This window comes from Microcebus murinus, chromosome 16 (genome assembly GCF_040939455.1).
Source record: "Microcebus murinus isolate Inina chromosome 16, M.murinus_Inina_mat1.0, whole genome shotgun sequence".
Taxonomy (NCBI): Eukaryota; Metazoa; Chordata; class Mammalia; order Primates; family Cheirogaleidae; genus Microcebus; species Microcebus murinus.
The window spans coordinates 30,241,632-30,269,601 of record NC_134119.1 but is presented as its reverse complement, the minus strand read 5'-3'; the positions used below and the strand labels follow the sequence as shown (position 1 = coordinate 30,269,601).

General features: G+C 42.6%; 1 protein-coding gene and 1 pseudogene across 3 annotated transcripts; one reads left to right on the top strand and one right to left on the bottom strand.

The window, feature by feature from the left end:
- Window positions 1-444: 444 nt before the first annotated feature.
- MAPRE1 (microtubule associated protein RP/EB family member 1) lies at window positions 445-27,893 on the bottom strand. 3 transcript variants are annotated; one of them, XM_076011033.1, is made up of 8 exons: window positions 27,520-27,893; window positions 24,621-24,694; window positions 21,901-22,024; window positions 15,545-15,690; window positions 12,553-12,760; window positions 9,301-9,422; window positions 3,425-3,577; window positions 445-921 (listed from the first exon to the last, which is right to left on the bottom strand). In XM_076011033.1, exons 3-8 carry the CDS (start codon window positions 22,019-22,021, stop codon window positions 865-867), a joined length of 807 nt encoding a protein of 268 aa, XP_075867148.1. In that variant the 5' UTR covers window positions 22,022-22,024; window positions 24,621-24,694; window positions 27,520-27,893; the 3' UTR covers window positions 445-864. The 3 variants fall into 3 exon arrangements, with proteins under 3 accessions (XP_075867148.1, XP_075867149.1, XP_012610394.1); XM_076011034.1 differs by lacking the exon at window positions 24,621-24,694 and adding an exon at window positions 23,821-23,938; XM_012754940.3 differs by lacking the exon at window positions 24,621-24,694 and having other exon boundaries at window positions 27,520-27,888.
- Window positions 18,119-18,770, top strand: LOC142861155 (serine/threonine/tyrosine-interacting protein pseudogene; annotated as a pseudogene).
- Window positions 27,894-27,970: the final 77 nt, after the last annotated feature.

Sequence of the window (27,970 nt, the reverse complement as noted above, 5' to 3'; positions counted from 1 at the left end):
CCATTCAAATCCCAGAGATGTGGGCAAGTCCCCAAAAGTAGTTGTTAGATTAAAAAACTGGACACACCCTCAATACCCAAAAAGCATAATACATAGAAATCTCAGGGATAATTGGAAAAGTCGTCAGAGAAATGCTCAATGAAAATCGAGTTCTTTAACTCCTAAAATCTCAGGGCTGAAACACCCTTTATTCATCCAGGCAACAATGCCTCTTGCTTTTTTAGCAGGGATGCAATTGGTCAATGACATCAAATGACTTTACAGAGCAACTTTTTAACCATTCCTTTTGGGCCAAAGCCTAGGCCCGTTGAGGATTCAAGCAGCCCTGTAAGACCCATGACAGCAGTTTCCAAAGGTTCTGAGGTCTGGCCCTTCCTTCCCAGACATGATGTCAAACACATAAAATCTTCTGTCATATTTTATACCTTGAAATATGGAAGCATATTTTAAATACTCTTAAGGCATTTATTTATTACAATGTTGTCTGCCAAGATTTCACATTAGCTTAAAATTCAATTCAGTCTTTATGTTTCTCTACTGAGGTCGCCACCTCAGTGTATTACATAACACCGTCTCCAGCGATCAGTGTGACCCGCATCCACATGGTGAGCCCCCCGGCAGCCTCTCTGTTCCCCAAGTGAACCAACTAGATGTTAATACTGCTCTCCTAACAAGGTAAAAGCTCCTAACTCAAACTTACTGGAAGAGGAGTGAAACTTCTGCAAAGTGCACTTTAAGAAGAGGTACTTTTTGCTTATGAAAAGAAACCAGTGAGTCCTCTAAGAATAATAAAAGGGAGTATTTTACAGTTAAGCACATGATTTGGAGTGAAGAATTCGGATGTTGCTCTGCTAGTCCAGGCTGTTAATACTCTTCTTGTTCCTCCTGTGGGCCCCCTTCATCAGGTATCACAAAGCCTTCCTGAAATGGAAAAATGAGAAGGAAAAGCTATCACTCAACACTGATACAAAGTTCAATTTCTACTGTGTGTTCACTTTCTATTCATTCATTCATTCTTTTTTTTGAGACAGAGTCTCACTCTGTTGTCCAGGCTAGAGTGCCGTGGCGTCAGCCTAGCTCACAGCAACTCAAACTCCTGGCCTCCAAAGTACTGGGATAACAGGTATGAGACACCATGGCCAGCACACTTTACTCATATTTAAAGCCTCTCAAAGTCAGTGGTTCTTCATGACTCTATCACACAGTTGGCATTTAATCACACAGGCCAGGTGACCACTATTTTATTTCTTGGACAGCAGAATCACATCCCACATAAGGCAAAAACTGAGTGAGCACAATCAAATTTATCCTCAAACTTTTGGAAGTGATGAATATGTATAATGTCTTGATTATGGTGATGATTTCATACATAATCAAATGTACAATTTTAATATGTGCAGTTTATATGTCAATTATACCTCATTAAAGTTGTCTTTTTTCATCTTCTACAGCTATGTTAAAAAAAAAAAAAAAAAAGTTGTCTTTTTTTTTTTGAGACAGAGTCTCGCTTGTTGACCAGCCTAGAGTGAGTGCCGTGGCGTCAGCCTAGCTCACAGTAACCTCAAACTCCTGGGCTCAAGCAATCCTGCTGCCTCAGCCTCCCGGGTAGCTGGGACTACAGGCATGCACCACCATGCCCGGCTAATTTTCTATATATATTAGTTGGCCAATTAATTTCTTTCTATTTATAGTAGAGACGGGGTCTTGCTCTTGCTCAGGCTGGTTTCAAACTCCAGACCTCAAGCAATCCGCCCGCCTCAGCCTCCCAGAGTGCTAGGATTACAGGCGTGAGCCACCGTGCCCAGCTTAAAGTTGTCTTTAAAAAGACAGAAAATTTACCCTCAAAAAAATCCCTGAAGTCTCCCATGAAGTTCAGTACTCTACCATCTCCTCTCAACAAACTGTCTACATAACCAGCTTTTCCTTTACAATGTCCTTTGGTTGTACTTAGGAGCCTTGCTTTCCCCCAGATACCCACACCAGCAAAACCAAACCAATATTAGTGGCATGAGAAAATGAGCATATAAAAAAAAAGGAGAGTTGTGACTCCCACCTCTCCACACTCCACAGCATGCTGGCATGTACTTATAGCAGGAAATGACAGTGCTACTCTACTGTAAAAATTAAGTTTTCTCCTTCAACTACTATCCTTTATTTTTAACTAAATCCCTATGGCTGAACTCACTTAAGATCTGACTCCACTAAAATAATACTCAATTGGACTAAGAACCCCTGTATCTTCATCATCTTTGTTTTCATTATATAGCACAAAGTCAGCCCTAAATGAGAATTTATTCAACACATTCTCAACTTTTTTCCAACTGAAAAGTCATTAATCTTAATCCCCCAAAATTCATAAGATATATCTAGGGGACAGTGATAAAAACAGCATTAGTATTACCTTATATTTGTATAATGCTACACATGCTACAATTTGTAATTTGATCCCACTGACCTTGCTAAGCATACAGAAGTTATATAAACACAACCATTAAACAGTGGACACAGCAAGATACCAAATCGTAAACCCAGGGGGAAAAAAATCAGTCTTCCCTGATCAGCTAATATGTCATCATTAACATCTGCAGATATGGCTATGTAATAAACACAGATCCAAAGAAACCTGATCACAAAGTACTCTGGGAGGGAGGTGATAGGTACGCCTGACAGTTGTAGGCAATAGACATCGAAAAAGGGAACATGTGCCTGGTTCTCCAGGGCATGCCTGGGGTGCTGATAAAATGGATGCAGCACCTCATGCTGAGGGATCCAAGCTGCAGGGGGTGGAGTGGGGGTTGGGGGGTACTTCTGGCTAAGAGCATTTGGTGACACTCATCACCTATTAGTGGCCACAAACTAAAGAAGAAAGGCAAGCCAACCACCTCCTCCCTGTCCTATTCCTTCCTCAAAGGCTCATAGAACTCAAGGCAGAGGCTAAAGCTGAGCAGAGTTACCTTACCCTCTTGGCTGACTTTGAGGGGTCAAAGATGAAGCCTTTTTTGTTTTTTTGTGTTTTTTTTGAGACAAGGTCTTACTCTATTGCCTGGGCAGTACAGTGGTATCATCATAGCTCACTGCAGCCTCAAACTCTTCAGTTCAAGCAATACTCCTGCCTCAAAAATCTCAAGTAGCTGAGACTACAGAAGTGTACCACCACACCTGGCGAATTTTTTTATTTTTTGTAGAGACAAGGTCTTACTGTTGCTGAGGCTGGTCTTGAACTCCTAGGCTCAAGTGATCCTCCTACCTTGGCCTCCCAAAGTGCTAGGATTACAGGCGTGAGCCACCCAGCCAAAGATGAAGTCTCTTGATAAATGCTATGCTGGAACGTGACAAGAATCAGCAGAGTTTGCTGAAACCTGCTAGATAAAACTTATTTTCTCTTAGGTGGCAAAATAGAAAATATCCTTATGTCAACACGTACATCTGTGGCATAGAGAATGTCTACGATCCTCTGCAATACAGGGTCATTTTCCCCCTCGTTCTCCTGGCAAATCAATTCAATGTTCCTTAGCTTTCCGAAGTAGAAATCTCTCTCTTTCTCCAAGTCTTCGACAGTAAGTTTCAATACGTTGACCTGCACAAGACATTAAAAAGGGTGAGATACCTGGCATTAGTGCAACAATAAAACATCAGACAGACTTCTACCCAAGGAGGTTTGGTCTTTGATCAAACTCCAACACAAACACCACTGCAGTTTAATGTCACTTTTCTTCAGCCCCAGATAAACAGTATGGACTTGTTCATGGCAATGTGTACTATAATAGCTCTCAGGAAAAGTGCAGAGTACACCTTGAAACATGCAGGAACTTCTCAGGGACTAAGAGAGGATCAGGGAGAAAAAACTAGGGAAGCTTGGGACAGATAAAGAAGTAGAATCCACAACACAGCCCAGGAAGGTAGCTGACAATTATAAATTGTGTCCTTAACGAAGGAACTGGTCAATCAAACCCAAGTCTGGGTGCATGTGGAGGTCAATGAACAGGGAGGTATGATCTTCCATGAGCCCCACTGAGGCTCTGTTTCCTATAAAGAGGATATGAAGAAATAAATTTCAGTGCTTAGGCCAGGGCTCTATCTACCCAACAGCAATTAAAGTCATAACACTCACAGTCCTGTGTGTACTTTAACCACACTGCATCTTTCATTTCAGTGTACTATGTTCAAATCTATGACAACTTAATTCAATTTAACTCTTGCAAGGTAGAAGGAAGCTCCCCTTCATAACCTGCAGTCAAGAAACATCCAGACTTTGGGAGGCCAAGGCAGATGGATCGTTTGAGCTCAGGAGCTCGAGACCAGCCTGAGCAAGAGCGAGACCCCATCTCTACTAAAAAAAAAAAAAAATAGAAATTAGCTAGACAACTTAAAATATATAGAAAAAATTAGCCAGGCATGGTAGCGCATGCCTGTAGTCCCAGCTACTCGGGAGGCTGAGGCAGGAGGATTGCCTGAGCCCAGGAGTTTGAGGTTGCTGTGAGCTAGGCTGATGCCACAGCACTCTAGCCCCTGCAACAGAGTGAAACTCTGTCTCAAAAAAAAGAGAGGCATCCAGAGATGAGGGGCAGTGACTAGGACCCTCAAGACAATTTTGTCAAAGTCCTAAATGCAAAGTTCATCATCAAAGTCCTGGACAACCAAACAAGAATCACAGTTCTCAACAGCCTTTCACTATTTATTCCTTTATTAACCACAGAAATCACTTTCAAAAATAAAGTTTCAATAAAGTACTACTATTGCCCAGTATCCAGCAAAGCTACATACTCTGCTTCCCTCAATCTCCTCAACCCCTGCTTCTGCTGGGGCTTGCTGCCTTTCCTAGAACAGCCCCTAAGTAAGGTACAAGCAGGGGGACAGAAAGGCAAGAGTTGACCAACCCCTAGCAGCAGGCAGCTACCTCAGAGCTTCAGTTCCATGATCCTTCTAACCACATGCCAGGAAGCATTAGTGACCGAGAAAGAAAGGAAGTCAAAAGCTTAAAAAGGAATGCTATCTTGGAATCCATCTGTACATCATGTTTTACCAATGCCACCCTCACAAACCCATTAAAACCTTCTCTGTCCTACAAACCATCAGGCCACCAAAGGAAACACCAAGCTCTCTGGGTCACACCTGTAAGGCCAAAGCAGCATTTGTCCACGATATCACTCAGTAACTATGTGTAAACAAGAAAAACTCAATATATATGTACTACTAAGTCACTGGCTTTCATCTGGTACTCCTCTAAATGCTTATTCATGAGGTTATAAAAAAATCTGTAGATAGTAATCAAGGTGACTTTTATTTTATTTTTTTTTTTTTTTAAAGACACAGAATTCCTGAAAAGGTGACTTTTAGAACTTTCTCCTGTAGTAAAGCAAGAGAATGTAAGAAGCCCAAGAACATTTCAGGCCTGCACTGGCCACAGTACCAATCAACCAAATGTGGCTATATAAGCACCTAAAATGTGGCCAGTGTTGAGATGGGCTGCAAGTATTAAACATCTAGTCTTCAACTGTAAAACATCTCATTGATATTTCTATTGATTATATGTTAGAATTTTTTTTTTTGAGACAGAGTCTCGCTTTGTTGCCCAGGCTAGAGTGAGTGCCATGGCGTAAGCCTAGCTCACAGCAACCTCAAACCCCTGGGCTCAAGCAATCCTTCTGCCTCAGCCTCCCGAGGAGTTGGGACTACAGGCATGCGCCATCCATGCCTGGCTAATTTTTTCTATATATATTAGTTGGCCGATTAATTTCTTTCTATTTATACTAGAGATGGGGTCTCACTCTTGCTCAGGCTGGTTTCAAACTCCTGACCTCGAGCAATCCGCCCGCCAAGGCCTCCCAGAGTGCTAGGATTACAGGCGTGAGCCACTGCACCCGGCCTTGGAATATTTTTAATATATTGGGCAGTGTGTTACTAAAATTAATTTTACTTGTTTCTTTTTACTTTTTTTTGAGACAGAGTCTCGCTTTCTTGCCTAGGCTAGAGTGAGTGCCGTGGCGTCAGCCTAGCTCACAGCAACCTCAGACTCCTGGGCTCAAGCGATCCTCCTGCCTCAGCCTCCCGAGTAGTTGGGACTACAGGCACGAGCCACCATGCCCGGCTGATTTTTTTATATTATATATATTAGTTGGCCAATTAATTTCTTTCTATTTTTATGGTAGAGACGGGGTCTCGCTCAGGCTGGTTTTGAACTCCTGACCTTGAGCAATCCGTCCGCCTCGGCCTCCCAGAGTGCTAGGATTACAGGCGTGAGCCACCGCGCCCGGCCTCTTTTTACTTTTTTTAATGTGGCTACTAGAAAAATCTTAAATTCTGTGCCTCACATTTCTTTTTTTTTTTGAGACAGAGTCTCACTTTGTTGCCCAGGCTAGAGAGTTGAGTGCCATGGTGTCAGCCTAGCTCACAGCAACCTCAAACTCCTGGGCTCAAGTGATCCTGCTGCCTCAGCCTCCCGAGTAGCTGGGACTACAGGCATGTGCCACCATGCCCGGCTAATTTTTTCTCTATGTATTAGTTGGCCAATTAATTTCTTTCTATTTATAGTAGAGACGGGGTCTCACTCTTGCTCAGGCTGGTTTCGAACTCCTGACCTCGAGCAATCCGCCTGCCTCAGCCTCCCAGAGTGCTAGGATTACAGGCATGAGACACCGCGCCCGGCTATGCCTCACATTTCTGATTCATCTCCTACTTCTATTGGATACCATTGCTTTGCAGTGAAATCAACTAAAAGCTAATTTCTCCAGGGCAACTTAAGAAAAGTGAACTCCCTGCAGATCTTCCAAGGATATGAATACTACAAGGTAATTTGCATAGAATACACTGTTTTTCTCTTAGCCTACCAGGCCCATCTGGTTCTATTTCCCATACTTACCAAGGGCTACAAACTCAAATACTTTTGTGGGGTAGGGGCCAGATAGATAATGTATAGAGCCAAAGGAGTCAGTAATAAGCTGTGAAGCCGTGGCAAACTGGAGAGACTAAGATCTTTCATAAAAAAAAAAAAAATTAAAGCCCTGTGCAGGACAAACAGATGGCACGGCTGGACGAGCTGGCCATGAACGTGATCCAGCCTTCCAGGATCAATGAAGTGCCCAGTTGAACTTTTCAGCCTCTGCAATGTTGGCCTTCCACCCTTCCACAGCACGGGTGGAGACACGAACTACACAGAGTTCCAAACCCTCTCTTCAAGACCACAACTCCTCCCAACCTCCACAGCTACAGTTCTACTGCACTGACCATCCAAACCAGCTAATTTTTGTCATCACCCAGGGGAAGGCAGCTCCCCCCAGACTCCAACCACACCCCACCCCTGCAAGATTTATAGTTCTTGCTTTGCATACTCCACATCTGGAACTTGCATCACAGGCTGGCACCAGGTAAATTTTCTCCAAATATATAAAAAACCCCTTCTAGACCCAGGCTAGACCTTTCATGCCTTGGTATTCTCAGTAATGTTTAGCAGCAACTTGCCCAGAGTAATTATTTGGTGAATAATTACAATTTTCAATGTTGGAAGCAAAAAAAAGAACCGTCTATATTCCTTAGATAAATCATACAACCTCCCCTTCAAGTTCCCATTCAGCAGTGACTGAGTGACCTAGGCTCTGGAGCCAGCATACCTGGGTCTAATTCTCAGCTCAGGTATTTGACCTCTCTAAGCCATAGTCTCCTTTTCTGTAAAATTGCACACGGCTACCTCAAAAGTAAAATTAAAGAGCTTAGACAGTGCATGGCATAAGCACTTAAAAATGTTAGTTATTTCTGTTATGACTATTCATGCACATTATTTCATACAAGCCAAAAAAAATTTCTGGTTCCTGTGAACTTTTAAAGAATACTTCAGAACCTATCTTCACTCTATCAAGATCACAGACAAGAATCATAATAACCACAACTGTCTTTTATCCAATTCCATTTATCCCAAGGGTGTTGGTTCCGAACTCCATTCCAGGCACCTGACTTAACACCAGTTCATGTAATCTGCTCAACTACTGCAAGCAAGCATTAGTCCCACTTCACACATAAGGCAGTACATTCAGAGAGGTTAACTGACTTGCCAAGGTAGAAGTGGCAAAGCCACTTTTACTGCTCCCCAAATCTATGTAACCCAAGGGCTGTGCTCCACACAGGACACAGGAGCTGAGGGGAGAGCAGCAGTGAAACAGAACCTGGCACATGTCCTCCTGGAGAGCACAAGATCAGCTCACTGGCCACCCAGCCTCGGCATGAACCACTCTGCACCCCCACGCCTTGAAATATTAAATAGTTACAGGGAAGTGTCCTTATTCACTAGAACTTGTCTTTCACAGCAACAATGCTCAGGGGGTGCTCAAGTCAGCCACACTGACTCCAATGATGGGGAAGGTGACCCTGTCACCCCAACACTCCCAAGGCACCTAAGACCGTGGGGCACACACAACAAAAGAACAAAAAAAATCAAAATGAACTTTGGGCAGGCTCCCATTGTCCTGATCTCTTAGGAGCATGTACGTGGATTACAAGAGACTCTGCACTACAGGGAGGTCATTTCCCCCAAGTTTTAAAACTTGGCTTTTGGGAAACTAAAAGGGTTCAATCCCAAACTCTCTGGAATCACAGGGCATCTGGATTTAACCAAAAGAATCATCAAAAAAAAAAAAAAAGCATATAAATAAAACAACTATAAGGATTAGTGAGAAAATATCTAAAAGCCTAAAATTTGTTTTGATACACAGAGACCTGTGACAAGTACCTGAGGATATGTGATCCTGAAGATGACATTTCAAATCACTGAACAATTATTAAGAACAGAATCAGAAGAGCAACACAGGCTTTTCATACCAGTTCCACTCTCAGTTGCAATTCCAAGGACCCGGGACTCAGAAGAAAGACTGTGGAATCTTTTTTTAAAAAATTATTATTCAGAAAGAAGCCTTCCTTTATATTTCACTCTCTGAATCTCAGAACCTTGACAGTGTTACAGAAACAGGGTTCTAACTGCTGGTTTGCAAACAGACATAGGTGTTTTTTTTTTTAATTAAATATTCATTTATAAATTTTTTTTCTTCTTCTTCTCTTCATAAAACGAATCCACTTGATCTAAACAGACATAGGTTTTTGCTGCATTAAGAGAGCCCAGCCATGCCTGGTCCTTCCTCTTCGCCCTCCACACTCATTCTCCCCACACAGCACCTGGCGCACTCACACACATCGTGCTCTGGGAAGCAGACAAGGCAAATCTTCCTTTAAGAACATGGACAAGCCTCCGCGGTCACAGCAGCAAGTGTCCTTCCCCCCACAGTGACCCACATCCTAGACACTGGAGGTGCCTACCTGCTGCATCAACTCGGCTGCTTCGTCATCCCCATTGCCCACACTGGGATTCTTGCGCACCACCCCGGGGCCGGCCTTAGGCGTAGAAGTAGTTCTCTGTGTTGAAATGGGCCTCTGTGGAGCTGAGAGAGATGTTTTTGTAGAGGAGAAATTTTTAAATAAAATTTTAAAAAATTCACAAGACAACAAGGAAAAGCTGTGATCAACTGTCTTCCACAGGTGTTCAGTGAAAGGAACCAATGCTAGAGAGCCCCAGCATGCAAGACAACACCCCCACATCTGCCTAAAGTGGTGTTTATCCTGGCAGTTAAGTACCAATTGTAGCCATGATCTTTCGTGTTGGAAATAAGTCCTTCGGTGAGATCTTTTCTCTGCTGTGGTCAATAGGACTATCATCTGAAAAAAGTACAGTCATTTTGGTGCATACAGATTATCCACCTTAACATGGATCCAAACAATCCACCAACAGGGCAGCCTTATGGAGCAATGGCAAACTTCACACAAGGAATGAGCTCACTGTCCCAGCTATTGCCAGGTGCCCACTGTTCCCCATCTGGAAAGTTAGATCCCTCCTAACTCATAACCTCAGATTACTTAGATTAGAAGAAGGCAGAAGTCCATTACGGTGGGGAAGTGTACCCTTACCACTAATTACATCAAAATCTGTATCTTGACCGGGTGTGGTGGCTCACGCCTGTAATCCCAGCACTCTGGGAGGCCGAGGCGGGAGGAATGCTCAAGGTTAGGAGTTCGAAACCAGCCTGAGCAAGAGCGAAACCCCATCTCTACTAAAAATAGAAAGAAATTAATTGGCCAACTAAAAATATATAGAAAAAATTAGCCAGGCGTGGTGGCGCATGCCTATAGTCCCAGCTACTCGGGAGACTGAGGCAGGAGGATCACTTGAGCCCAGGAGTTTGAGGTTGCTGTGAGCCAGGCTGACGCGACGGCACTCTAGCCTGGGCAACAGAGTGAGACTCTGTCTCAAAAAAAAAAAAAAAAAAAAAAAAAAAAATTTTTTTTTAATTTAAAAAAAAATCTGTATCTTTACTCACCTTTTAGAAGGTCTATAGAAGAGCCAGGGGAGAAAAGCATCACATTGGCTAGGATTTAGACTTCTCTCGGTATTTATAGCCAAAGCAGACAAAGACAAGGAAAAAAATGTAAAGTATCTATAAGTTAAAATTAATTTTTTTTTTTTTTTTTTGAAATAGGGTCTTGCTCTGTTGCCCAGGCTAGAGTGCAGTGGAAAGATTCGTAGCTCACTCCAACCTTCAACTCCTGGGCTCAAGTGATTCTCTCGCCTCAGTCTCCCGAATAACTGGGACTACATGCACCTACCACCCATGCCTGGCTAATTTTTCTTATTTTTTGTAGAGGCAAGGTCTCACAGTGTTGCCCAGGCTGGTCTTAAACTCCTGGCCTCCGGTAATCCTCCCACCTTGGCCTCCCAAAGTGCTGGGATTACAGGCATGAGACACCTCACCTAGTCTCATTTACTTATTCACTTAACAATTATTTTGTACAGCTTGTACATTATGCCAGGCCTGGAAATATCTCATCTTCCTGATTCCCCAAACTCTATAATCATAAGGCTTTTCACCCACAGTAAAAGGCATTTCCTCTGGATGGCTCTTACTAGTATATGTTTATCCCAAAGTCTAAATGCTTAATGCAAGACTCCACTCACCTGTTAGCAGCATCTGAAATATGAAATGCACACAATTATCTATGTGCATTCTAAACAGCTATAGAATAAAAGTACTCAATATCTAGAGAAACTGGAACCCTCATATACTGTTGATGGGAATGTAATTGGTTCAGCCACTTTGAAAAACAGGCAGCTGTGCAAAAGGTTAAATACAGAGTCCCAATATGGCCCAGCAATTCTGCCCCAAGAGTATATACTCTTGGGTCTATATCCGAGAGCTGTTAAAACGTGTCTACAGAGAAACTGTATATCAATGTTCATGGCAGCATCATTCATAATAGCCAAAAAGTGGAAACAATCCAAATGGCCATCAACTGGTAAATAAATAAAATAACCATACAATGGACCATTATCCTGCAATGAAAAGGAATAAAGTACTGACACATGCCACAGCATGGATGAACCTTGAAAACATAATGCTAAGTGAAAGAAGCCAAACACAAAAGACCACATACTCTATGATTCCATTTACAGGAAATGTTCAGAATAAGCAAATCCATAGAGACAGAAAGCGGATTAGTGGTTGCCTAGGGCTGGGGGAAGGGGAAAGGATTGGGGAAAAACAGGAAGTACCTGCTATTGAGTATGCATGAAGTTTCTTTTTGGAGTGATGAAAATGTTTTAAAATTGTGGTGATGGTTACACAAGTCTTTGACTATACTAAAAAACATGAATTGTACAATTTAAGTGGGTAAAATGGGTGGCATGTGAAATATATCTCCATAAAGCTGTTTACAAAATACTCAACCTACCCTCTCTACCTACCAGATGGATCAGCCTCTCTCAAGGTATTATGGGACCCTGCCATCCTCTGGAAAAAGAGGAATTAACATCTGCAGAACATCTACCCTGCCCCAAAATTTCATATGTTCTACAAATATACTACTGCAAACATATCTTGGGAAACCTATCAAGACAATGCTTTTTCAAGAAAGTCTCTAAAATCAGTCTTCGCCTGCCTCCCAGACTCTGCTACCATCATGGCAAGCCAAAACTACTTACTTACCAGCTAAAGTTCTAGGGAAGGCAGGGAAGCTGTAAGCAAATGAAGCTGATCTACAGTGAGGAAGCAGAGAGCCAAGAACAGTTTCTTAGAGATCTAAACAGCTCCTTTAGGTCCTTAGAGTTCAGGTCTGATAGTAACTTGCCATCCTAGAGTTCTGTGAAAAATGCCCTTGTTTTTAAACTAAATATCCCTTATGTGAGCTAGCCTGAGGGATTTCTATTCCATACAACTAAAAGCTTTAGCAAATTGCATACAGTAACAAAAGCAAACCTCTGGGGCAAGTATTAAAATTCCCATTTTACAGAGGAGGAAACTGAGAGGCAGAGTTGAAGTGGCTTCCTTACAGAGGGCTATGGGGATCTAAGGACAAACACAAATCTCCCTGACACCAGATTCAATGCTCCTGCCACATGCCTGGGATCATGCTAAAGATCCCCAAGCCTGTGGCTAACTCAAAAAATTCTGGCTGAACGCTGAATGAATACCTGGAATATTATTACTCAAAAATAACATTTTTGGGTTGTTGTTTTTTTACCTGCACTGCTAGAGCTGAGAGGTTTCTTCGGTTTATTCAGAGCTGGAGCAACAAGGGAGGGAGCCACTGCAGTTTCTTGACCTTGTCTGGCAGCCACAGGGTCATAGTCTTTTCCGTCATAGTTTGCATCAAAAAACTTCTTGAACCACTGAACAAATTCAAAATTGTCCTGAAACTTTCCTTTTACTAATTTATCCACAGGAATTATCTGCAGAGAAAAATCAAGACTGTTTAGCCCAAAGCAAGAGGCTTTTGGCAAGCATCAACTTTTCCATGCAGCAAATAGGTATAAAGCTCTGCCAAAAGGAGAAAAAAATATTTTAGAGAACTTAGTTCTAAGCCTCTAGCCTTAGTTCTAGCTTCTAGAAATTTGTAAAGCAAGTTTCATTCAGTTTGCCTTCAATAGAGTATCTACACCTACCAAATCCTCTCCAATCCCTCAAATTTGTGAAAAGGAATCAGAAACAAAAAAGAAAAGTACCATGTAAGTCACATACACACATCCAAACATACCCTCAGACATGGTACAAGTGTTATTTCACTATAAAGAGTAAATCCAGGCCGGGCGCGGTGGCTCACGCCTGTAATCCTAGCTCTCTGGGAGGCCGAGGCGGGCGGATCGCTCGAGGTCGGGAGTTCGAAACCAGCCTGAGCAAGAGCGAGACCCCGTCTCTACTATAAATAGAAAAGAAACTAATTGGCCAACTAATATATATAGAAAAAATTAGCCGGGCATGGTGACTCATGCCTGTAGTCCCAGCTACTTGGGAGGCTGAGACAGAAGGATCGCTTGAGCCCAGGAGTTTGAGGTTGCTGTGAGCTAGGCTGACGCCACGGCACTCACTCTAGCCTGGGCAACAAAGCAAGACTCTGTCTCAAAAAAAAAAAAAAAAAAAAAAGAGTAAATCCCCCACATAACTTGCATAGCCATAGTGCCTATCTCAAAACATTAAATCCACAGCACAAACCAACCACAGGCATATATAGTGAACTATGTTAAAGACAGTTCCGACTTTAAAATAGGACAAGGTGCAGAAGCAGTCCCCAGATAGATTTCTACAAAATGACATGTTTTTCAAGTAATTTCAATCCTGTTAAAACATACTTGTCAAGCACCATGGCATATACCTGTAGTCCCACCTACCAGAGAGAATAAGGCAGGTGGATTGCTTGAGCCCAAGAGTTTGAGACCTGCCTGGGCAACAAAGCAAGAACCCATCTCAAAAAAAAAAAAAAAAAACCTACTTAAGAACACAAGAATACAGTGTCATCAGGTATTCAAATCACTGAGGTGTTGGCCAGAGTCTAACTATCATATATTTATTTATTTATTTTTTATTCTTTTGCCTTTTCCCTAACTTGAAAATAACTATCTTTTAATCTCCAAGGATGCCATTGCAATGGTATTATAAAAAGAATACATGTAGTATGTAACATGCATGCAATATATGTAATAACCTAAACTATATTCACCCTTCTGACAAATGTAATTTTTAAAAATAACTTTGTATGAGACTGAAACATTTACAAATAAAATACTATGTCTGGACTCACTTCAAAATAACCCAGGAATACAAAGGGTGGGATAGAGGTAGATATGAAACAAAATCGATGATGCTCAGACAACTGACTTGTTTGGAAAAAAGAAAAAAAAAAAACCGACCATGCTAACTGCTGAAATACATGAAGGATCATCACACTACTTATTTACTATTTATTATACTATTTACTATTTATACACTATTACCACTTTCATATACTTTAGAAATTCTCTACATTCAAAAAATAAAATACAGCCGGGCATGGTGGCTCACGCCTGTAATCCTAGCACTCTGGGAGGCCGAGGTGGGCAGATTGCTCGAGGTCAGGAGTTTGAAACCAGCCTGAGCAAGAGCAAGACCCCGTCTCTACTATAAATAGAAAGAAATTAATTGGCCAACTAATACATATAGAAAAAATGAGCCAGGCATGGTGGCACATGCCTGTAGTCCCAGCTACTTGGGAGGCTGAGGCAGAAGGATTACTTGAGCCCAGGAGTTTGAGGTTGCTGTGAGCTAGGCTGACGTCACGGCACTCACTCTAGCCTGGGCAACAAGCGAGACTCTGTCTCATAAATAAATAAATAAATAAACAAATAAATAAATAAATAAAATATAATTCCATAAAAAAGAATAGGAAACTATTATATATAAGCTACCCCTATTTAAACTATGCCCAAAACTAAATGATATCCTTATACTACAAATGCTTATTTTATGTATTGTACAGAGACAAACTAAAATAAATAAGACAGATTTCAAAATAAATAAAAACCAGACACACTAGCAAGATAATTAGGAGACATTACAAACTTCATCCTTTAAAAACTCTTATCCCCCCAAAATGACTTAAAAGGATAAACCTTTCTCATGGGGTAATGGGGGAGAGGTGGAGCCAAACTGCTTAATTTCATAATAATCTATTATCTGCTAAAACAGAGGTAATATTTGTGCTAATGAAGCCTGGTGGACCATGTTTCTGGTAACTTCAAATAACCTTGGGGGCAGCAGGGAGGTTCCCAGCACCTACCAGAGATTCTCCTTGTAACCTGCCATAAAAACCAACTATTTCTAGAATCTCCTCTACTGGAACTATTTAATTCTTTGTACAATGTGCTTTACAGAAGTAATCCAAAGATTAAGAGACTTAGATCTCAGACTAATAAAGATTCAACAGCAATTAAAAAAAAAATCACTGGCCCAGTTTATAGGTTAACTCCTACAAACAGTTACTAACTTCACAGATAACGAAGAGAGAGAAGACAGTAAGAGGGGTAAGGAGGGTAGAGGGATACTGCTCCCAGTAAATTCTGTGTTAACCAAAGAAAAGACAACTACATAAATTGGAAAAAGAAAAAAAAAAAAGTCCAAAGTCATAGGTTAGCATCTGTACCCTTAGTAACGATCATTAGTTAAGAAACATTAACCTAAGTAAAAGAATAACATTTACTTACTTTGTCGACACCCATCCTCTTAAAACCCGCTTGTAGTATTTTGAAGTTCTGGATGTACTCGTGTTCTAGCTTAGCTTGGAATTTCACTTTCTTCAATGCAATGGAGCCAGGGAACAGCATGTCCATAAACTGACAATAGGCAGCTCCTGAATGAACAAGTGCAACAGAAAAATACAATAAACACTAGACTAGGTCACTGAATGCTACCATTAAAGTATAATGAGCGTGGAGTTCAAGACCAGCGTTAGCAAGACTGAGACCCCGTCTCTACAAAAACAGAAAAATTAGCCAGGTGTGGTGTCAAGTGCCTATAGTCCCACTACTCTGGAGGCTGAGGCAGGAGGATCACTTGAAGTAGCTGGGACTACTGACGCAGACTATCACGCCCAGCTATTTTCAGCGGTGATGGGGTCTCGCTCTTGTTCAGGCTGGTCTTAAACTCCTGACCTCAAGTGATCCTCCTGCCTCGGCCTTCTAGAGTACTAGGATTATAGGTGTGAGCCACCATGCCTGGCCAGTGCCCCCTTTTTGACAAAAACAATCCCTCAGCAAAATCATTCTCTGTGATCATATTTTTTTCTTGATGATTATCCTTCCAAAATAGAGAAACTACAGAATGTAATAATGAATTTTGAAACAATGGGCCAACTCTGTCACTGAAAGTTATTCTCGCCTCATCTCCCTACCAGAGCCAAGCAAAAGCTAAGTTCAACACTACAAGGAGGGAAGCCCACGGTGCTGACAAAACTCATCCACTTCACGGGCAGCAGCACATCAACAGTATAGGGCCTCAGAGCTTTGTGCTCCCAAAGGAAAAACCTTTCCTATCTCTTAAAGCTTATGGTTAGTGGAGAATTCTGGTCTGTGTGATCCTCTGCTCATCACAGAGCTAAGATCACGAGGGATGAGGCCCCAGTATTAAATGCTACTGGAATTCTCCTTGGGTCTCAGTAAGCACAAGGACCTGCAGAGCCTCACTCTCTCCCTGATGCCCATCCCTGGCAGCAGGGCTTCTTCAGGGACAGAGCATCTGGCTCATCTTGTTTGCTCTCATACTGGAAGTGAGGCCTGGTTTTCCAAACATCAACGTGAAACACAATGCAACCATCTACATACTCAAAGAGAGGTCCTACACAGCTTGCAAGAAGAGAACTAGTTATGAATGAATAAAAGTATGTTTACAAATTGCAGTTAAATGTCCTGCACTTATGTTCTACTGGGGAAAAGCATTTCATCTGGGAGAACAAAAGTGGCAGACAGGCAACAGGCAAAATTGAAATATCTCACAGGTTTTATAGTAAAACTGTATAATTGTAATTAATTATAATGTAATTTACATTTGTTTAATTCTCCTCCAAATGCTTAATTCTCCTCCAAATGTTAACATGCATGCAGCAGAAAGTATGTGGACTGTATGCTCAGACAGATCTGAGCACCAGATCCTGGTTCAAAACCAGGATACATGAGCTATGCCTATGGGCAGTCTCCTCATCTGTTAAAAAAAAAGGGGGGGTGCCTCCTCACTCAAGAGACTTATATTCACCTTTAAGATCTGGCACAGAATCAGTATCTGAGGGTTACTATTACAGGGGATCCTCACAACAGCCTACAAGTGGGCCAGGTACTACTGCCTCCATTCACAGATGAAGAACTACTAGAACACTAAGGGATTTGTCCAAAGTCACACAGCTCTCAGAGCACACTGAAGCCTCTTCATGCCCAGTCCTGTCCATGACAGCTCCCTGCCTACATGAGATAAACCTGGAGCCACACTGGCACATGTGCAACTTATCTGTACAGGAAAAGAAATCACCATTTTCTAATTAACTGAGTGAAATTTACTTTGGACTCTATTTATAGAAATAGGTAAATTTTAGGGAGAAATTGCTGGTGAAAAAGCTGTCTCCAATGAAAACTAGGATGACCTCATCCCCACATTAGTCACAGATCACAGGGCAAACAAGTGCTTTAAAAGCCTCAAACAAATGGGGATATAGAGATGAATACTGAGGAAACTAATAGAAAAGGGGGTGGGGGCAGCACAGATCCAAAGCTAACAACCCATGTCTACAACCAGCAAAGAAACTAATGTATAATAAACATGCCTCTTGGGCACCACTGTTTTACTGTACAGCTTCACAGGTAGCCTTCCCTCTCACTATCTGCAAAACTGAAATCAAACCTCACAGGGGAAATAACAAGACAAGCAAATGAAACTAAGACCAACACTAGGACCTACCTATAAAATAAGGAAGTACAGAAACCAAACTCAAAAAAAAAATCATGTAAGCAGAGGGGGAAGGAGACAGCAGTGGCATGACAGCCGGATATAAGACTCTCAATATTCCTCTTCCCCACTGTCGCTGTCTCTGTCAGTGCTGCTGCTGCCACTGCCATGACTAGGGTTGCTGGGACCCTCTAGTCTGCCTGTGTTAGCTGTAAGCTCACCGCCTGCCTGTCAACCCTCTGCTCCACACCGGCCCTCTTTCCTTTAGCTGCTGCCACTGCCAGCCCAGGGTCAAGCCGCCAGGATAACACCCTCCCACCCCACCCATCAGCCTGCAGGCCGGGACCATGGAGGATGTGAAGCTGGAGTTCCCTTCCCTTCCACAGTGCAAAGAAGATACTGAGGAGTGGACCTTCACTGTGGAAGGAAAGATGCAGGAAATTTTACCTGGATTGTCCTTAGGCCCATATTCTTCTGCTATGAAAAGCAGAAATATGGAATAACCCATATAATACGCATACAACAAAATATTCAAGCAAACTTTACAAAACCAAATTTTCAACAATTATTTAGATATTTAGTCTTGGATACTGCAGATAATCCAGTTGAAAATATGTTTGTTCCCTATGACTAAAGAATTCATTGATGAGAGTTTACAAACTGGAGGAAAAGTTCTTGTGCTTGGAGATGCAGGGATCTCCAGAAGTGCTGTGTTTGTTACTGCATACATTATAGAAACATTTGGAATGAAGTACAGAGAAGCATTTGCTTATGTTCAATAAAGAGGATTTTGTATTAATTCTAATACTGGATTTGTCCATCAACTTCAAGAATACAAAGCCATCTACCTAGCAAAATTAACAATATAGATGATGTCACCACTCCAGATAGAAAGGTCATTATCTGTTTATACTGGAACCATAGGCAGTTTTGAAGAGAACACATGAAGATGATGATGATTTCGGAAACATGCAAGTGGCGACTACACAGAATGGCTGACTGAAGAGAAAAATTATAGTGTGAACTTCTATTTGAGAAGGAGAAAATACTAGAGACAATAATAATGTAAAACGGTAAAAACAAGTAGTTTCTTTTCAATTACAGGTTGTTTCCAGACATGTTTCTACACAACTTTGTAAGATGTTGGACTTCTCCAATAGATGGTATTGGTTTTACTCCCTTTTACTATTTTTTTTTTTTTTTTTTTGGTACAGAGTCTCACTCTGTTACCCTAACTAGAGTGCTGTGGCATCAGCCTAGCTCACAGCAACCTCAAACTACTGGGCTCAAGCAATCCTCCTGCCTCAGCCTCCCGAGTAGCTGGCATGCGACACTATGCCCAGCTAATTTTTTCTATATATTTTTAGTTGGCTAATTAATTTCTTTCTATTTTTAGTAGAGACAGGATCTCGCTCTTGCTCAAGCTGGTCTCGAACTCCTCACCTTGAGCGATCTTCCCACCTCGGCCTCCCAGAGTGCTAGGATTACAGGTGTGAGCCACCACACCCAGCCCTTTTTTTAAAAAAAACAAAACAAAACAAAAAAAACACGAGTTTTACTATAAACCGAGAATTCTGGACTTGCAGGAAAAAAAATCATATAAGTAATAACAATAGTTTCAAATCAATCCAAACTGTTGTCAGTAAAGGGAAAAAAACAGCCAGAAGAGCAAGCAGGGCGTAGGGGTCGAAGAACATGGCTCTGGATTTGGACCATGGTTCAGATCCCAATTCTGTTCTTGTCTGTTTAACCTGGACTTGTTATTCAACTTCTCTAAGCCTGTCTCCCCATCTATAAAACAGGGTTAATAACCATATCTACCTAATGGAAGTACACTGAGAATTAAATGAAGGAGACTTTTAAAAGCACTTACGTAACCCTGGCACACAGGTGGTCAATTAGATGACTAGTTATTACTAGAGAAACAAAGGGTTCTGATGCTCTATCCCGTGAACAAGACAAGAATTTAAGCACTATAGGTGGAGCATCCATAACCCAAAACTCCAAAATCCAAAAACTTTTTGAGCACCAACATGATGCCACAAACGAAAAATTCTATACATGACCTCATGTACACAAACTTTGTTTCATGCACAAAATTATAAAATTACTTGCAGGCTTTGTGTATAAAGAGTATATGAGGCCGGGCGCTGTGGCTCACGCCTGTAATCCTAGCTCTTGGGAGGCCGAGGCGGGCGGATTGCTCAAGGTCAGGAGTTCAAAACCAGCCTGAGCAAGAGCGAGACCCTGTCTCTACTTTACTTTAAATAGAAAGAAATTAATTGGCCAACTGATATATATATAAAAAATTAGCCGGGCATGGTGGCGCATGCCTGTAGTCCCAGCTACTCGGGAGGCTGAGGCAGAAGGATCACTCAAGCCCAGGAGTTTGAGGTTGCTGTGAGCTAGGCTGACGCCACGGCACTCACTCTAGCCTGGACAACAAAGCGAGACTCTATCTCCAAAAAAAAAAAAAAAAAAAAAAAAAGAGTATATGAAATATAAATAAACTTCGTGTTTAGATTTGGGTCCCATCCCCAAGATATCTCACTATATATATGCAAATATTCTTGACTCCATTTCTTACATGTGGTAGATCAAGTTTTAATAACCCTGACATCTTCCTTACCATGTCAGGACTCAGGGACAGTCGGCAGAACTCCCAAAAGGTTTAAGACAAAAGTCTTTCAAGGAAGTATAAACTGATAACACTTTTATGAAAAATAATTACCAAGAGCCATAAACTGATAACACTTTTATGAAAAATAATTACCAAGAGCCTAGAGTTCACACCCTTTGATCTAGTAATTCCACTTGTAGGAATCACTGAGGAAATAAACTGAGATAAGATGTACGTTAAAGGATACTCAACCTATCCATTATACATAATAGAAAAATTAGAAACAGCCTAAATGTATAAAAATTGTGATGAGAGGCTGGGCGCCGGTGGCTCACACCTGTAATCCTAACACTCTGGGAGGCCAAGGGGGGTGAATTGCTCAAGGTCAGGAGTTCGAAACCAGCCTGAGCAAGAGTGAGACCCCGTCTCTACTATAAAATAGAAAGAAACTAATTGGCCAACTAACATATATATAGAAAAAATTAGCCGGGCATGGTGGTGCATGCCTGTAGTCCCCAGCTACTCGGGAGGCCGAAGCAGAAGGATTGCTTGAGCCCAGGAGTTTGAGGTTGCTGTGAACTAGGCTGACACCACAGCACTCACTCTAGCCTGGGCAACAAAGCAAGACTCTGTCTCAAAAAAAAAAAATTGTGATGAGAATTAAACAACTGGAGCAAATCCACAGAAAGAAAGCACTAGCCTGGGCAACAAAGCGAGACTCGGTCTCAAAAAAAAAAAAAATTGTGATGAGATTAAACAACTCAAGCAAATCCACAGAAAGAAAGCATATGCAGCCATGCAAAATAAGTACTTCCAAGTTACTGAATGACACTGAAGAATATCTACAATATAAAGTTAAATGAAGGTAGAATACATACAAATAGGTGACACAAAAAGGTGACAGAAAGAAAAAAATATCCAAACAGTGACTTTCTCCGAATAATGGAATTACAGGAATTTTTTATTTTCTTCTTTCTAGTTTTCTAAATATTATACAATTAGCATATCTAGAAAGAGACTATGTTTTTGCTCTTGTTTTAAATCACTGTCTCTCTGCCAAACTGTTAAATAGCAGTTCAATAAAACTATGGCTGAAATGGCATTTTCTTGACTTTGGTCTTGTGCTTGCTGGGAAGAAGAAGTGTCAATATAACTTGATGATGATGAACCTATATAAAACCAGAACTATAGTACAATAATTGTCCTCAAATAAAACGTGAAATCTGGATGCACAAGAGTACAAACTGAGAAGTCAGGGTTGGGCTGCAGGGCTCAGAATGCAGTCTCTCTCTGCAGTGTAAGATGGTGGACTCACAGGCCAAAGCACACTCTTTTTAAGCACAGTTCCTTTTTGAAGCAGAAGCAAGGCAGGGCTGAGAGGAAGAAGTAGGGTGGTCCTAAAATAGAACCTGAACCTCTCTGTGTGGCTTTGTAGTCAGATAGAGGCCTGCACATTCCAGAAGGATCTGTAGGCATTCCTAGAAATGTGGTCTAACGGATTTCTCTTACCTGAGCACAACTGTTCGATCTTTGTCAAATTCAACTGCAGAGACTCATTGATCCAAGCCAGCATATCATGTCGACTTAAGTTATCACTGGTGACTGACGTCGAGTATACATTCACTGCCATCTTCTATAGCATGTGAGGAAAACAGAAGGGTTCAAGTTAGAATAGGCATGCAAGTGACAGCAAGTGTTTCCTGGAGAGTCCTCTAGAGCAAACCTGTGAGAACAATCAATTTTTAAGCCTCACCTTCTGCCCAGAGAGGCCAAACCAGAGATACTAGGAGTCCAGCCATAAGCCTGGATTTCCACATATAAACATGACCTGAAATGAATTGCCCAACATGAGTCAGTCTAAAACTCAGGCCCTATTTTAATGTGATTGATATAAAATTTTTAACTACAAAAACCCCTAAGTAAAGGGATGAGTAAGTGCTTTATGAAGGGAGGTGAATGCATAAACAAGAACATTCTGTTTAGAAAACCCATCAGTCCAAGTTTATCCATTAAGATATCAAAATGTTCACAGCAGTCTTCTTCAGAAGGCAAGCTTTTATTAATTCCTCTTTATAGTTTTCACTATTCCCCAAACTTTATTTATTTATTTATTTATTTATTTTGAGACAGAGTCTCACTTTTTTGTCCAGGCTAGAATGAGTGCCGTGGCGTCAGCCTAGCTCACAGCAACCTCAAACTCCTGGGCTCAAGCAATCCTACTGCCTCAGCCTCCAGAGTAGCTGGGACTACAGGCATGTGCCACCATGCCCAGATAATTTTTTCTATATATATTAGCTGGCCAATTAGTTTCCTTCCATTTATAGTAGAGACTGGGTCTCGCTCTTGCTCAGGCTGGTTTCAAACTCCTGACCTTGAGCGATCCGTGGGCCTCAGCCTCCCTGAGTGCTAGAAATACAGGCGTGAGCCACCGCGCCCGGCCCCCCAAACGTTCTTTAAAGACTATGTCTATTTTCATAATTGAAAAGTAAATAAGCTTTTAAGTACCTAGGCACTACAAAGGCAATGTCAAATGACTACAAGTGAAGAGTCCTTGGTAATTAATTTCTGCAGAGCCACCTGGGGACAGGAGGGCATCTGAGGGCCTACTAAGTGTAGGTGCTTCACATCCACTTGTCATTTAATCCTGACAACCCACTGCAAGGTTCATTTCATTTCCTTCATATTACAAGTGAGAAAAAAGAGGCCCTGGAGATTGGCAGCTAAGCTCACCCAGCCCGATGATTTGCATTCTCTCCTCTTATCTTTCTGTTGCTGTTAAAACTATAAACAGCAACAAATCTAATGTAAAATGCTAGCAAATGTGGGTGTCATGGTCAATGAGCACCAGTTAGGTCATCCCTCATTCTTTCAACAAATGTTTACTGAGCTCTGTGACATGTTGGGCACTGTTCTAGGGATCAGGAAATAGATAGGCAAGAGACAAGGTGCCCATCTACAGAGAGTTCACATTCTAGTAGCCACTAGTAGCCATTCTAGTGAAGTCTGACCCAATTCACTAACAAATATCATGTCATATCAACCACTCAGGCAATGGGGTTTAGGGAATGTGGTCAGAGAAAGCCTCTCTGAGACAACAGCTGAGCTTAAGAATCAGAAGGAAGCATCACACCTGTAATCCTATCACTCTGGGAGGCCGAAGCAGAGGATCGCTCAAGGTGAAGAGTTCGAGACCAACCTGAGCAAGAGCAAGACCCCCGTCTCTACTAAAAATAGAAAGAAATTAATTGGCCAACTAAAAATATATAGAAATGGGGGATGGTCATGATGGAGACTCAGACTTTTGGGGGGAGGGGGGGAAATGGGCATTTATTGAAACCTTAAAATCTGTACCCCCATAATATGCCAAAATAAAAAAATAAATAAATAAAAATATATAGAAAAAATTAGCTGGGCATAGTTGGCACATACCTGTAGTCCCAGCTACTTGGGAGGCTGAGGCAGAAGGACTGCTTGAGCCCAGGAGTTTGAGGTTGCTGTGAGCTGGGCTGACACCATGGTACTCTAGCCCGGGAAACAGAGTGAGACTCTGTCTCAAAAAAAAAAAAAAAAAAAATCAGAAGGAAGCAGCCACATGGAGATCTAGAAGGGTGCTGCGGCCCACTGAGCAAGAGGAGAGAGCAAGAACAGGAATAGAAGTCAAGAAGCCAGATCATATTAAGGCTTTGAAGACTAGGGAAAGGAGTCTGAAACTTTATTTTAACTGTTAAGGAATCCCTTGTCGGGTTTTAAGTGCGGTAGAATGTCCCTCTCATTAAAGTCTGAAAAAGATCATCCTGATTGCTGGTGGATAACAGATAGGAGTAGGGAGGGAAGACTTAAGCAATATGAGATAAAGGCAGGCTAATACAGATCTAAATGAATTCCCTGGGCAGTCACAAGTACACACTATACAACAGTAGATTTCATAGTGACCTTGACACTTTTTCTTCATTTCATAGATAGCAACATTACCAATAGGGGAGGGGGGACGTAAAGAGATACAGAGCAATCTAGAACAACCATGAGATTCCAGCCTTTTGCACTATTGTGGCACTTCATTCCCTCCACCTAGTAACTATGTATGAGTTGGTCTTTCCACATCCATCTCCTGTGCTAAGCTGCTGCAAGCATCATGAGTTGCACAGTTACAGGAGGTGAGAGGCAGAAGAGACAGAGATCCTCTTTTTATGAGCAGGGGTGACTGAGGTCTATAAAGGTAAATAACTTACCAGGTCTGTGTCCCCTCACATTCCTCATGGCACTTGACACAGTAACTTGCACATAACGAGCACTCAGTAAAATGCTACTTGTTTTCAGGTTGGCAGGACAGTATCAAAGACAGAAAAATATATCTATATAAACTTTTTTCAGAAAGTAAATCATCAACACTCTTACATTCCCAAAATAAGCTGACAAAACCATGTTACACAAGACACACAATTTAGCTCCTGACTCCTCTGGGAAATTAATCCCTATGTTCCCAGGGTACTTCATTCAAATCTCTATGACAAGAATTATCACACTGGATTGTCATTAACTCTTCATTTCTGAACCATTCCCAGACCAGACTGGGGCCAGGAGACAATTCACTCAATGTGAAGAGCTAGGAATTTCAAGTCAGGAGGACCTAGGTTTGCATGTGAGGCTGTCACTCATTAGTTGTGTGACCTTGGACAAGTTACTTAATGTACCTCAGTTGTCTTACAAGTTAATACCACCTATCTGAAAAGGATCATGGAAAGGTTTAAATGACACAAGGTATATAACATATTTGGTTTGGTTTCAACACATAAGAGGTAGTAAACAAACAAGGTCCAGGACAGGAACCTTGTCTCATTCATCCTCCCATCTCCAGTGCTAAAAGCAGTACCTGAGACCTGCCACCACCATCTCTCATCCGGCTATACTGCAACAGTCTTCAAATTAGTCTCACTGTCTCAATTTGTTCTTACACAGAAGCCAAAAGAATTTTCTGAATCACAAATCACATCGTGTCTCCCCTGTTTAAAATCCCTAAATAAATAAATAAATGAAATGCATACTCTGTGCAAAATGCTATTATTAGGTACCAAGCAGAGACATCCAAGCAAAAAACATGGTCCCAGGCTGAGCACTTGTAATCTATTATGGAGACATATATATATATATATCAGGTGTATCATGCTACCCTAAACTGTAGCAGCTGGTAAAGCCACGTGTCTCCTGACCACACCCCAGCTCAGAAAACGTTAATAGCTTTTCATCATCATAATTTAAAACTCTTTCATTAGCAGTACATTAATACCTGGTCCCACATGCTCTGAAAATTCTGCAGCCACTAAATACATAGGATTAGACATCCTGTGGCTATGCAATAAACATCCACTGACCAAACCAATTAATTGGCTCTTCCAGACAGTCAAAACAGAGCCTTGTTCTCAGAGCTCCAGCTCACACTTCCTCCAAAAGAATTCCACTGCTTGGCCGCAACAAAAGACCCATGACTACCACAAAAACCTCACCCTTACAAGGTTCCTTGACCTAGGTTTCAACAATGAAAAGGCTCCCTCTTGCCCACTCACGTTATCGCTTCCTTCAGCAGCTCTTCTAGCAGGCTCCCAAACCTATTCTAACCCAATGCTGTCTGAAGAGCACCCTATTACTTTCAAAGCACCATACTAAGCCCTATGGAGAGACAGAGAGGGTGTCACCAGAAAAGAATTATGTGACCCTGAGTCACTTCACCTTTCCAAATCACAAATAGCTCACCTGTAAAATGGGTAAAACACTATCTTCTGCACAAAGTGGTGGTGAGGATTAAATGAGAATCTAAGTGAAAACACTTAACTGAAAAGCACAACATGCCCTAAGGTTCCCTATGTACCAGAAACTGCTAGACACTTTCATGCCCAATGAAAAGGGTGCACCTACACGAAACACGCTCTATAGCTCTGGGCCTCAGGAAGAAACTGTAATAGAGAGGCTAAAAGCCTGTACTCTAAAGTCACAGATGTCCACAGATGCACAGCCGCTTGTTGGGCAGCAAAAGGCACATCACTTCACCTCTCAGACTCAGACTCCTCATTTGTGAAATAAGATATCTCTTAAAGACAGTGTGAATTATTAAATGACAACGCCATATCAAGCAATTAACACGATGCTTAACACACAGCAAGTGGCCAATTAACAAAGAGCTGCTCTTATTATTACTACTCTTAGAGACATCCCATCAGAGAAGGGGATGCAGGCCTAGCATAACTTCCTTCAATGGGCCTCAACATCCTCATTCCCAAGATGGGGCCCAGGCCAAGCTCTGCCCTGCAGCATGCAAGGACAGCTGCGAAGCGCGGACTGGAAAAGCTCTGTTGATATCACCCTGTTATACTGTCTTCCTAGAATTACACAGAATTGTCTCGTCCCCGTATTCATTTTCTAATTTCCTGTCTGTCCACCACAATGCAGACTCCTGGAGAACAGGTCTTTGCCCGCCTGCTCCCAGGTGTATAGCCAGCACTTAGCACGATGCCTAGCATCCAGTAGGCACTCAACACCCCCCTCACCTTTAAGAAAGGAAGGAGTCCAAGGAGCTGGCTTACTTTTTGCCACGCACCGCGCTAAGACCTTTCTATCCGTAGTATCATCGTCCCCATTTTACAGATAAGACAGCTGAAATCCACAGCAGTTAAAGCGCCTGGCCAAGGTCGCAAGGCAGGGAATCGACCCCTGGTCTGAATCCACAACCCATCAGGCGATACCGCCACTTACAATGTGGGTCCCCAGAGTTCCCAACAGGGCCCACCTCGCCCACACACCCACTTCCGGGACCCAGTCACCCTGGACCTTCGGGCGCGGCAGCGTGGGCTCCACACCTCAGCCACGGCCCAGAAGTCCCACGCCACCTAGGGGCAGCCCCCACTTCGGGCCGAGGCCCCGCCCACCAGGCAGAACGGAGCGCGCGCCCCCCGCCCAGCTCGCGCGCGCCGGGTCACGGCCCCGCCCTTCCCCCACCCGGCTCGAACGGCACCGCCGTGTGGAGCGGCCTGGGTGCCGTCTGCAGGGCCTACCGGCGCCTGCTGGGCCTTGGCCTGCCCAGACTTGGACCACCCGCCGCCCCCACGGCCGCCGTCCCGTACCCACTGGACGGCTTACCGGCTCTTGGCGGAACCGTGTCCACTGCCCGCGCCAGGCTCCGGTTCCGTCTTCGTCTCGTTCAAACCGCCAACCCCGCCCGCCCGTCCACGCGATGACCTCACACGCACGCGCCGGCGTAAAGGTTCGTCACCGTCCGCCGGCTCCTTTTATAGAGACTCAGCGGCGCGCCGGGGGTGGAGCCCGGCCCTTGATCGACAGCTGGAACGCCTGTGAGGCGAGACACCCACTGCCGGGGGCGACTGCAGCACGTGGTCGGCCAGAGCCAATGAGGTCCCGCCTTGGGCCGGGCGTGGCTCCGCCCAGAAGGCGGGGTCCAGCTACAAAATCTCCAAGGCAGTAGCCAAGAAGAAAATTATACTATGAATTTCTATAAGAATGAATTATTGGATAATAAAGACTCTTGATAGGCGCCTTGGGGTAAGATTCAAAAGTCACCTCAGAGACACGT